Below are 12,680 nucleotides of genomic sequence, written 5' to 3' on the forward strand. Positions count from 1 at the left end.
CATGTCTTTATCCTGTCTTCCTTCTCTCACCCCAACCGGTCGCAGCAGATGGCCGCCCCTCCCTGAGCCTGGTTCTGCCGGAGGTTTCTTCCTGTTAAAAGGGAGTTTTTCCTTCCCACTGTCGCCAAAGTGCTTGCTCATAGGGGGTCATATGATTGTTTGGCTTTTCTCTGTATCTATGAAGCGCCTTGAGGCGACATTTGTTGTGATTTGGCGCTATATAAATAAAATTGAATTGAATTGAATTGAATTGAATTGAATTGAATTGAATTGCAAGATGTTAGCGAGACCATCTATGATGTATGGATTGGAGATGGTGACACTAACAAAAAGAAAGGTGGTAGAGTTGAAGATACTCAGCTTTTCACTGGGAGTGACCAGAATGGATAGGATTAGAAACAAGTACATCAGAGGGACAGCTTAGATGCAGTTTGGAGACAAAAAGGGGCAAGATGGTTTAGGCATGTATAGAGTACAGATACTGGATAAGATTAAGTTGCCTGGCAGGAGGAAAAGAGGAAGACCACAGAGAAGATTTGTGGCTGTGGTGAAGGAGGACATGTGGAGGGTTGTTGTGACAGAAGAGGATGCTAGGAATGGGGTAAGATCAGGTGAGATGGAGGAAGATGATCCACTCTGGTGACTCTTGAAGGGAGGAGCCAAAAAAGTAATTTATAAAACTTTTTAAAGATTCGTAAAGTTATGAGATTTGTTAATTACTGTTTATACCAAAAACCTTTTCAGGAAAAACAAACCCCTATCAATCTTACAATAATAAAAAAAGAGAAATTTCTATAGACTCTGGTATGTTTGAATAAACATCTTTTGTGTTAATAATAAGATTTTTAAACATTTTCCATGTTAAATACAGAGATCATAAAACTGTGCCATTTGCACCTGACCACAGTTATGTAAGATTTTTCCATCTGCCTATAGAATCACTTTGTAGGACGGCCCTGCCTATGGCCATTGTGATGTGATGGGAACTGTGACTAACAACAATACCCGGACAGAGGATATTGTGTTAGTTCCCACTCCATGTAGTGATGTAGTCTTAATATAAATCCTTATTCTTGCTATTAATTCACATCTTTGCTGATTAGAATATTCTGCACCTATGTGCATAAAGTAATTAGCATATGTTAGATGTACATGGTATAATGACGAGCTAATGGATAAGCAAAGTCTCTGTTGCCCTGTTTTGTTATCTGTGTCAGTGCTGTATGAGTGTGTTTGCTTGCCTGTTTGTTGACATGTATCAGTTGCCATGTGCTCTCTCTTATGTCAGTCTGTTTGTCCTTTTTCTTCCACTTGGATTCCAGGCTTTCTCCACTTGTCAGGTGACACTAGCAAACACAAAGAAAGCCTCCAAAGGCAAAGATTTCTTTTCTTTTTCTTTTTTTAGGGAAAATGCTTTCAAAAGATGTCATTGTCATACTTTGGCTTTTGATCTTTCACTCTCCCTCTCCATTTCACACCTATGTAACTTGTAAAGGCGGTAAAATCTTCACACCCTCACAACACAGAGAATACTCTCTAAATGTGTTATTTTGCACAAGATAGACAGCTTTAGCCTGGAAAATATACCTTTAATTTTGTACAAGCCATCAATTTCATTACCAATCTTTTAGTTTTGCAAGGTTTTGCACTGACCCAAAATATACTTAGTAAGTATTCTTGGTGATGTTTTAGGCTTAAAACCATTGTACAATAAAATTCAAAGACTACATTGGGAAATAAATCACTGGCTTCATCCAGTCTCAAACTGTCTTCCCCTGAAATTTATAGTAGTAATTTATTTGAACTGTGTGTAAAGCTCTGGGTTTGAGCGTGGGGGTTGCACATTCTCCCTGTGCCTGTGTGGGTTCTTTGCAGGTACTGTGGTTCTAGTTTTGTCTCATCCGACCAAAGGATGGCTTCCAGTCTGCATAATCTTTTTCCGGGTTGTCCTTGACATGCTTCACTCTGGCTTGAAAGTGTCTCTTCTGCAAAAGTGATGTTTTTACTGGTCTGGATTCTCACAGTCCATTCCTGTACAGGTGGAGTGAATATTTCGTATAATCATCTCCTGTTTTGTGAGCATCAAGAATTCTTTTTCTCAAGTATGAACTGTTTTTCTTTTATTTTTGGTATGATGCTTTCTCATGTGACCGCTGAAGATAACCCCTTAGTTTTAACTTGATTTTACAAGCTGTGAGAATTAAAAAGTGAAATCACATCATTGCACAGCAGTGGTTTGTGCCTGTGGGTCTGTTATGACAAATGTGTAGTAGATTCAGTGTTAAAACTAGTTTTTGATTGTACGTACACTGAGCTCCTCCACTTGGTTACTACTTCTCATCACCTGCACGTACACACACATACATACACACACACACACACACACACACACACACACAGAAAGGGCTGTTAGTTAGGCTGGGCTGTTGTTCCTCCTCTAAAAGCTCCGTTGGAAGGTATATCCTCACTACCATCAGAAACGGCTGAGTGGTCAGTGAGTGACCCCCTTTACAACTGCCCCTGGCAACCTGAGAACGTAGTTATTCTTATCTGGGCCTGGCCCGTGTGAGGTGGCAGCCAGGGAGGTTTCTTTTTCTCACACACACACATCTCTCAGCATCTCTTGAGAGTGCGTGATATGAAAGGCTGTCATTGAGAAGGGAGGCAAAGGAGCAACAGAGAGAAGAATGTCTTTAGCATGTGAATGATGCAGGATTGGTTTTCCAGTAGAGAGGTAAGGAAACGCTGGGTGCAGGGGGAAGAGAGAGCCAGATAAAGATACAGGGAAGAGTGAAAGAAGAAAAAGGGGAGGTCTTGAACAGAAATAAAAATACATTTAAATTAAAAGAGTTTATGGCATCAACTTGGGTTTTAGGTTTTGAGATGTTTTGAAACGCACAGGTTTTAATACATTAATCAAGTAATCAAATAACTTAACAATATAGTTGATAGCTCCGCTGGAAAATATAATCACGACAGCCCTGGTACAGATCTATTTGGGAACCATTATTTCTCCTCGTTTCCTGTCACATTTATACTGGCAGACATGTTTAATGAGCCTGTCTGAATATGAAAGATAAATTCAGATTTTCTTACCTAACTAAATCAGATAACCTGTCTTGTGTTTCCCTTTCTTTCTCACAACCTTTTTTTAAAACACATAAATAATTACATGCAAAAAAACCCATAAACAAACACACACAGTCCCTTGAGTGGCAGGCATCCTCTGAGTGATTGGCATTGTTAATCCCTGATGTCACACAACAGTGTGAGTGCGTGTGTGTGTTTTTATGTATGTTAACAGTGATTAATTATCTTTCTCATGCTGGGGATCTCCTTAGGTTATTGATTACGTCATGAACCAGACCCACAGGGGGATGATTTTCTTGCACTAACAGGGAATCAATTAGTGTCTGGGGACTTGTTTACTTATGCACGTGCACGTATGTAACTGTGTGCGCGCGTGCGTCTGTGAAATGCGAAGAAACAAACAAAGTGTCTCTAAATTGAATGATATTAGCTCGGAGTGGCTTTCATCAGGTATCACACTGCTCATCAATACACTTAAAAGTTAGTTAACAGCTCTCTGATGCTCTTCTTGTTTGCTGGTTTTTCCTCAGCATCGGGGCCCTGATGCGGCGCGTGTTTGTGTTGCGAACAATCAGCATGGTCTTCCAGAGTTCTCTGCTCACTGTCCTCGAACCATCACCGCTCATGAAAGGTGAGAAGCAAACCCACAATAAGACAATGGTCACAAAGTAAATGATTTCAAAATATTTTAACAAATGCTACAATTCTGGATTATTTAGTTCGGTTTATGTTTGGTGCTCTGATGTAAATATGACAGAAGCGGGCAATGAAAACAAAGAGCTACATGTTTGGTCATCATGTCAATGAGCATATATGCAGTAATCAAATAAACAAGTGCTAATACTCACTGACCCATATTAACCTAGAATTTTTATATTCTTTTTTTTTTAAATTGTGAATGGCGGTGAATAATATCACACACACACCAAACACAGTGAAGCTACGAAGCCTAACAGTGGCCACAGTTACAGTTTTATCAGCAGGGAATGAAGTCAGCAAAAATAATGCTGGTCAGTGCTTATGGCAGGCTCAGCAAGACACAAGCAATGATAGTCGTCAGGTTTACTGCAATGCTATTGTTTTATGGTATTTCTGCTAGTGCATTTAGGTTCTGGATATGTGTAAAATGAGGTTCGTAGTGTTTGTTCTGTGGTTAAGCAGCTGATGTTTATTTATTAATTTATTTGTTTCTTTGTTTGTTTATAGTGACAGGAAAGTAACTTGATATTGAGGTTAAGTAAGACTTCGGTAGCAGGGTTTTACATTAGACATTTGTTGTGACGGGTTAAGATGTAAATCTTTCAGTAGATTCATTCAGATTTAATGCATTTCCATGTGCACTTGAAGCTGACCTGTAGTCATTGGCCTAACACGTCATCGCTCCAGTCGGATATATAACAGGAGACTTTTAGAAGTAGGGGTTCCAAAACCTTCTTCTTTAATTATTGCTTTGGACCGCCTCGATGGAGTTTGCATGTTCTTCCTGTGTCAACAGTTTCTTGCAGATGCTCCAGCTTCTTCGCACACTCCAAAGATATGCATGGGGCCTATCCTGTTTGCAGCCTCTCAGTCAGTGCTTAGGATGCCACAGGGTGTGGTGAAGCGCATTTTGGAGCATTCCAGGAATGGCTTGTGTCCTCCGTGTCATTAAAAATACATGCCAAGTCTATTTGCAAAGAAAGTCATGTCAGGCTTCAGAGCAGATTGGGCAGGAAGTTAGAGAAGGGGGATGATACAGACCAAAAACTGCCATACAAAGAACCAAGCAAAACCTCATCCAAGACACATCATCACAGACTCTCCACCATTTGACCTTAGAACTGAAGAAGCTTCTCGGATGAGAGGTGAAACGTCTTCAAGCAACTTAAAGAAGTCCAGACGCTTTTCTTTCCAAGCTCCTTAGACTACGATGACCTGGATGACTGAGAACCTTCACAGACATCATCACAGACTGTTACATGTCATATTCACACTGTTGAGGATAGGTATTTTCTGCATTTTGCCCAGTGTCAGCTGAAATAGACTCCACCCACTACAACCCTGGTTGGGGAAGTGCTTAAGAAGATGGATGGATTTCTCAGTGCAATATTGTAAAAAATTTGGGGATTTCATCTGTGGTACAAAATGTAATTTAAAAACTCAGAGAAAACAGGAGAAAACTGTGAACACTAAAAACCAAAACTGACTTGCAGAGATCTCAGAATGCCATCACGATGCCATTATTTCTTAATTATTTTTTTTATTCTTTAAAATTTGTTTGAATGTTGTATCAAATTAAACTGGCAATTTGTATAGTGTGTGGTAGGAGTGACAGGTGGGTCTGAAGTGAGGGGTGCGATTACATCAGGGATGGGCCCTGAACCCCTTCTTGTTTGCAGTGGTGATGGACAGGCTGACAGATGAAGTTAGCTGGAGCCTATGGAGAGACTGATGTCTCCAAATAACATTGTGCTCTGTAGTGAGAGTAGAGAGCTGACGGATGAGTGCCTGGTTAGGTGGAAGTGTGCTCTGAAGACAAGAGAAGTGAAAGTCAGCAAAAGTAAGAGAGACAGGTATAATAAGTTTAAATGGCTCAAGTCAGCCCTCCAAAGCAACAGACAGTACAGAAGAAAGGTGAACAAGAGGGTGCAGGCAGGGTGGAGTGGGTGGGGGAAAGTGTCAGGGGTGATTTGTGACAGGTGAGGGCAGCAAGAGGGAAAGGAAAGGCTTGCAACATGGTAGTGAGTCCTTTTATGATGTGTAGTTTGGAGATGGCGGCCCTGACAGAAAGACAGGTGCCAGAGTTGAAGGTGCTTAGTGACCAGGATGGACAAGATTAGAAATGAGGATATCAGAGGAACAAGTCAGAGAGACAAGGGTGAGTTGGTTTTGGCATGTGCAGAGGAGGGATAGTGGGATTATTGGACAAAGGATACTGAACATGAAGCTGCCAGGCGGGAAGAAAAGAGGAAGATTCGTGATGCAGAGTGTTAGAGTGACGGAAAAGAATGCAAGGGGTTAGATGGAGGCGAACGATCCTATTGGGATCCCTTAATGGGAGCAACTAAAATAGGAAGATTGGGAAAATGAGAGTTGTTGAAATCATGAATGACTACAATATAAAATGTTTGAGATTTTTGAGAGATTGAGAGAGAAACTTTTTGTGTCAGCTGTATGACAAGTGAAGAACCCTTAGAAGGAAAAGAGGGTCAAGTTTGAAAGGTTAACTGTGGGATGTAAAGCCTGGTACTAATGTTCAGTTCAGTTCAGTTCATTTTTATTTCAAACATTTCAAACATGAGCCTTCACAATCATTACAAAATATCATTCCATTATTTGTTTGAAAAGGAGTAGGCAGAAGTATTTACTTATTTGTCCCTACCCCCCTGTCACTGGCAGTTTCAAATGCTGTTAGACCTTGTGTTAACCAGTGGCCTATAGTTCAAGCGTTCAGTCTTAATGCATGACGTGTAGGACGTCTGTAGGAGAGGTCTCCCTCCAGACAGTTATTCATTCATTAATGTCTGAATGACACATCTGATTGCGCTGAACAGCCGGTCGGGATTCACATTCACGCCATTCATCTCCTCCTGAGCCCGTCTCTTACCCTATCAAGCTTCTCCAACTCAAAGTGGAGGCATCTCCCGCCTCCATTTTAAACCCAGAACAAAGATTTCAGGAAAACTTGAATAAAAACCCTCAAAACAGAAAAAAAACCCATTCAGTTTCAGATATTTCAATATTACATGATAACCCTCCGCTTCCCGTTCTTCCAGTCTGATCAGTCGGTGTATCTTTTTGACTCCACCAGTCTTATGTCGCTGACTGAAGAGTCTTGCTCGGCAAAAACTCTGGCGGCTTGAGTGAATAATTCAGTGTTAGTGGGAGCAGAGACAGATAGGCTCTGTGGTTCCTCTGTGTTTCCCCACTAACACTGCTCTGCCACTTCCCCTCAGAGGATACACTACATGTGTTTTGGGGACTGGGACTGAGGGGGGGGGAGCTGCACTTCAGCAGATTACCGTTTCTCGCTGCTTTGTCTCTCTGCTTTCACTTTAACATAGAATTGTAAAGTGAGTAGTGTAGCAGAGAAAACGACGTGTAAAGCTGCAAGCTTTCTGCCTGCTTTCAGAAAAGGAACCGCTGGGTTTTCTGTTGTCTTATTGTAGTTAGACTCAGATGCGTCAAGGCTGGTTTTGATCCATTTTACTTGCGTGTGTGTGCTTTCTTAGGTATGGCAGTCCTGAGCATGAGTGTTCAACACTTCCTGGGTGGTCTCATCACCACGCTCACCTTCACTACCATGATGCATTGCACTCAGAGGGCCGAGGAAAGCATTCAGGTAAAAAGGAGTTCTGTCCCGCCAACAAGCTCATTAACTAGACCAGGGCTGCTTTCATGTACAAGTTTTGCTCTGTTGTCATCATCTTTTTTTAGTGTTAATTGTGTTGTGCTTTACTGTTAGGTCTCCTGTGGCTCAACAAGCCAACAATACAGTCTTTTCATTGTTTTCACCTTCTGTCTTTCTCCCCCCCACCACCTCTGTTTAGGTTAAATTGTGTAATGTTAGCTCATTTCCTTTGGTTGTCAAAGTGATGCCGGAGAAGGAAATCTTTCAGCATTAAGTGCCATACCTTTTGTCACCTGTACCTGTCAGTTGTCATCAGCTGTTTCTACCCGGAAAATGTCAAAGGTTTCAGCAGCCCTAGTTTCCTTGCATTGCGGGCCCCCTTGCTGACATTGTCCCTCCTACTGCCTGTCTCTTTGTCATTATCTAGTCTTTTAAACACTCTCTTTTCCAACTCTGATTTTTTTCCTCTCCTTGCTCATTTTCTCCTCTTTGACATAACTCCTTTTGTCCCCGTCGTATCTGGGCCAGCGTTGCCTGGAGGTGATCGTTTTTCACACAGCCATTCAGACGTCACTCAGTCAATCTCTGAAGGTGACAAATTATCATTTAAATTGCTGTCAGTCCTAAAGTGAAAAAGAAAGATGAAGGGGGAAAAAAATCACAAGCTGAAGCACAGACACCAAGATCCAGTTATGAAATTAAACTTAATGAAAGTAGAGAGAACAAGTACAGCATTTCACGAGGAGAGCAGAGGTTAATCTGAGAGATTCTCATGACGCAGACTGGCTGTTTTGCTTTGTAGTGTCGGTGTGGGATTTTGGTCTGTGTGTACATACATGAGAGGAGAGCATTAGCTCACCTGCTCTTGGTGTGTAAATGTGTGCGTTACTGAAGGTAGTGCTATCCAGTAACAGAAAACTGATACTGTGAGTGCTTGTTAACGATCCCCAGGAGAAAGAAACCGAATCCGTTAAACAAGTTGCTCAGAATAAAGGCACTCCACTTAACTGTGGTTACACAGGCTCTCAGAGCGCTCTACCTCGGCCTGCAGACCACAGACCCCACTCACCACTCATCAGATTCTGATATGATTTTCAGTCTTTGTTTTTTTCCAGTGAGAAATGCCCTCAGCTGATTTAGTGAGCATGGTCCATTCTCCAAAATCAAAAAAAAAAATGTCATAAATAAGAAAAGAAAAGACAGTAGTGAACTGCAGAGAATATTAAATGTTTTTGCTTTAACAAAAAACAGAAATCAAAGTGATCCCAGTTAAGGGTTAATCTGCTGATAAATTATTGGACTGAACTGTCACGGCTCTGTTCCTACAGTAATACAAATAATACGCAGGAAACACTTAGTCACTTAGTAAGAAACACTTACGAGTATTTTTTGCAGCACGGGACATTTAAGGGATTGTAATGTTACCCTTGTTTATCTCGTTGACAGTGTGCAAACAAAAGCACAATTCTGAACCCGACAAAGTTGTAAAAATATTTCTTTATCAGATAAGATAAGATTTCTTTATTAGCCCCAGAGTTGGGAAATTCACAATTAACAGTGCAGGCTTCTTGTAAATGTATTCTGATTATAGGACTCGAAGCATTTGTTCTAATGAATTCTGCTTTTCTTAATTTTAATTAATGTGCTCAGGTAATGGTCTAGGTGTCACTAGAGTCCCATGTTTGTCAGAGCTACCTGCTGCTCTTGGGCAGAGGGAGGAGGCGTGGGGAGATTAGGTAATCTCTTTCCTTCTTGTTCTCCCTCTCTCACTCCGCTCTTGAAAGCCTTAAGGCTGAGATCAGATAGCCTGCTTCGCTTGGCCTCTTTCCATCATCTCAGGCCATGATCTCACGCTTTCTCTTCCAGTATTCCAGCATTTCGTATTTTTCTCTTCTTTTGCAGTTTGTTTTTCCCAGAAGTTTTCAGATCTAATCTCTCGCCCTGTTTCTCCATGTAGTGGTTAATTTTGTTAACTATGTTAATGCCTAAGAGACAGAAGGTGATAAGCTGTGCTGATGGATAGGATGAAGTCTCACATTTTTTTTTTTTTTTTTTTGTAACTGTGTTGCACTCTACTCCCAATACTGCTATCTCTTTTTACTCACAATGTGTCTTTCTTTCCCAAACTCTCCATTTCCCCTTCTCTCCTCTCACTTCCTTCTACTTTACCTTCCTCTTTTAATCGCTTTTCCCCTCATCCTACCTCTCGGCTGCCAATTCTCCTTGTAGGCGACCCACTACAGTTTCTTGGCTACTCTCGAGGTGCTGGGGAAGCTGATGTTCAGCGCTCTGGCCGGAGGCTTGGTGGATTGGTTTGGTTTCCAAGTTGCCTTCCTCTTCTTCCTCACCCTCTCTGCCGGAACGGCCCTGCACGTGTGGACAGCTACCTTCACCGGTGCTCTTAGGGAACACCAGCAGCCCAAATGAGATCAGGGTGAAACATCCTGGCTTAGGTGCTGAAACAGTGGTGAAATAATTTGAGTATTTGGACTCATTAAAAAGCTCTTGAATCCTGTTAAATGTAACTCACATGACTTCAGAAACTCATTTCAGTTTACAAGATCTTGAATAAGTTTATCTCAGCCATTTTTAATGGAAAATCAGCCATGCTATTTAAGTACTCTGTCACAGAGGTTTTTTTCTTGTTGTGTGTTTCCTTAATTGCACATCATGTCCCTGGCAGATTTGCGATATTTTATTTTATTTTTTGCATATATAAAGTCTTAAATATACTGGAGCACAGCGAGGCTTGCCGATACTGGGTAGGTAAGGATTAGTGTGTAGAGTTTTCTGAAGGGAGGGTGATGAGCTGTGGATAATGTTGGGCAGTTTGGAGTCTAAAAAAATCACTTGGAATCAAAGGGAAAAAAAAATCAAAGCCTTTTATAAAATCATCTGAGCCATTTTAATATTGTCATAAGACAGCAATAAGAGCTGTAGCCAAAAGCAATATTGCTTCCTTGTTCTGTCATAATGTACTGAATGTAAATTTGTTAGTCATTCTCCTGGGTTGTATGGTTTACAGCTCTAAATGGAAAAAAAATTGCTACCTCGTATCAACGCTGTATGGTACGATGCACAGGAGGCAAATACAGAGTAGCCAGACTGAGTAGAGCAGCAACACATACAACATGATATCTAACAATTAGCCAACGTAGAGTCATATTTACTGGGACTGTCTCATTAAAAAAAAAAGAATTAAGAGTTACAGATTTAGTATTTACAGTCAGGGTCGTATATTATGGGGAAATAATGCTCATGTAGCCCATGAACGTAGATAAACTGTTTGTTACATGGCTGTAATACCCAAACACTTAACATTTTATCGTTTATTTATCCTAAAACTTGAGAAAATACTGTGTCACAGCAGCCAAAACATTAAGCACAACATAGCTTAAATAACGTAGAATAGCTCTGTGAATAGCACAGTAAGGTAAAACTTTAAATTAAAGCTGAAAGTCTAAATTCAAATCAAATCTGTACTGCTTCGTTTAAAAAAAAAAATCCATTGTGGACTTTTAGAGTAAAACTGCAAACAAACAACAAAGGGCGTCTCTGTCCAAACACAAGCCGACTGGACTGGACCTGACTGTATTCTGTTTCATTTCTTTGCAGAGTACAATACTCCTTAATACTTCTTTTCTTTTGTTACCAAATACATTCATCCTTCACTTGGCTTCTTGTAGGAAACCTCAGCCTTACACACTGCATGGTGCCATCTCGTCTCACCTTTGAATCGAACTTGTTATTAAAGAAAACTTGAATGACCAACATCACTGGGAAACTGCAGTTCTTGACAACATTGTACTTTTTTTGTGTTTTTTCATGTTAAAAAAAATATCAAATGCACAATATTACACGCTCTATATGCTGTAACTCTTTATGGTACTGTATCCTATAGAAAATAATTTTCTCCAGTTATAATATATGAATGAAACAGCAATGTAGAATGTTTTTCTTACAAGGCTCGGTGAGAATAAAAGTAAAATCCTTCACATAGCTGAATGTAATAATAGAAATTAAGTCTTAAAATTCATTGTTGGACAACGATGGACTGGTTTTAAATAAAGGCAGTAACCTCAGCACGTTTATCTAAATAAAAAAGCCTGCTTTCACTCACATGGCACATAAAGGGATGCCATAGCACATCTGTACTCTTTTATCCATGTAGCCAGGTCCGATGACTTGTGGTACGTATAAGCAAAGCATATCTCTTGTCTCTCAGCTACTGTGTTGCCTGAGATTTGCACAAAAATAAAGTTGCTGAGTAAAACGTTGAGTCTATTTTTGTCTTCCTGTTATTGAATTTTATCACGTTTTTATTCTAGAAAATAAAAAGGTCCTATGTGGTCTTTGAGGGTACACCTGCCTTTGAAAATCCACTTTTGACTTGTGGCAACCCTGAACACTACACTGGCTCTCTGTTGTGTCCTAGCTAAGGGCTACAGAAGTCAATAGGCCCCATGTCACATGATCCCCAAACCCATACAGCTTTAATGACACAACAAATGCTATGAAGGAGGATTAAACCAGCTTACATGGCACCTGAATACACCTCCACTTTACACTTCTTCACCCACTGTCGTTATCTGGGCATTTTGTTGTCTTGCGGGATAAAGGGGAGAGTTTGAAGTGAGCCTTATATGTATCTGTTGAGTTTGGTCTCCATAAGCCTTTCCGAAGTTTGCACTTCTCTCCATAAAACAATCCCTTCTTTCCTTGAATTTTTCCTCAGAGATCAGTGTAAATGATTTTGTATGAAGAAAGAGGTTTGAAACAACTGCAGGCAAATAATTTGTGAGCTCTATTTTAAAGCCCGTGCAGATGAAAGTAAAGAAAGGTAAGGAAGTGGTCTTGATCCAGCAGTGCTGATGAGAGTGAGACCTCCTACTGCAGTTGCCAGATTGCCACAAACCTCCCCGTGGTGAGAGTGAGCATCTGGGGGCCGACCTCCCTACCACAGTTGCCCATTGTAGTGACAGACTGGTGGATTTGATGTGCGTGTTGGTGCACATGTTAACTCCTAACTTTGTGGAATAAAAATCCTGGGAATTGCGTAAGAGCTGTTGCCAACTCGACGACAAGATGGCTCAATTTATCAGGCATTTGCTGCACACATAGAGCTGTACCTATTCTTTGAATCAGCAGTACTTTGTGTTAGTCCATGTGTGGATTTTCTTGAGCTGTTATCACCAGAGATGCATTCCCTATATGGGAAGGTAAGGGTGTTTTGTTTTGTTTTTTTCCCTTTGCTTTTTAT

At 40.7% G+C, this 12,680-nt stretch overlaps 1 protein-coding gene across 3 annotated transcripts in view; it reads left to right on the plus strand.

Annotated features, from left to right (window-relative positions):
• The window catches only part of slc33a2 (solute carrier family 33 member 2), a 28,535-nt gene extending 16,836 nt beyond the window's left edge, over positions 1 to 11,699 (plus strand). Inside the window, exons 4-6 of one of the 3 annotated variants that reach the window (XM_085180149.1) lie at positions 3,621 to 3,721; positions 7,302 to 7,411; positions 9,650 to 11,699. In XM_085180149.1, the coding sequence (XP_085036275.1) occupies positions 3,621 to 3,721; positions 7,302 to 7,411; positions 9,650 to 9,847 (409 nt within the window). In that variant the 3' untranslated portion in view covers positions 9,848 to 11,699. Of the gene's footprint in view, positions 1 to 3,620; positions 3,722 to 7,301; positions 7,412 to 7,619; positions 8,675 to 9,649 lie in introns of those variants that run through there. The other 2 variants (XM_085180150.1, XM_085180148.1) reach the window with 2 other exon arrangements.
• Positions 11,700 to 12,680: the final 981 nt, after the last annotated feature.

Source organism: Neolamprologus multifasciatus, chromosome 12 (assembly GCF_963576455.1).
Source record: "Neolamprologus multifasciatus chromosome 12, fNeoMul1.2, whole genome shotgun sequence".
NCBI classification, from domain to species: Eukaryota; Metazoa; Chordata; class Actinopteri; order Cichliformes; family Cichlidae; genus Neolamprologus; species Neolamprologus multifasciatus.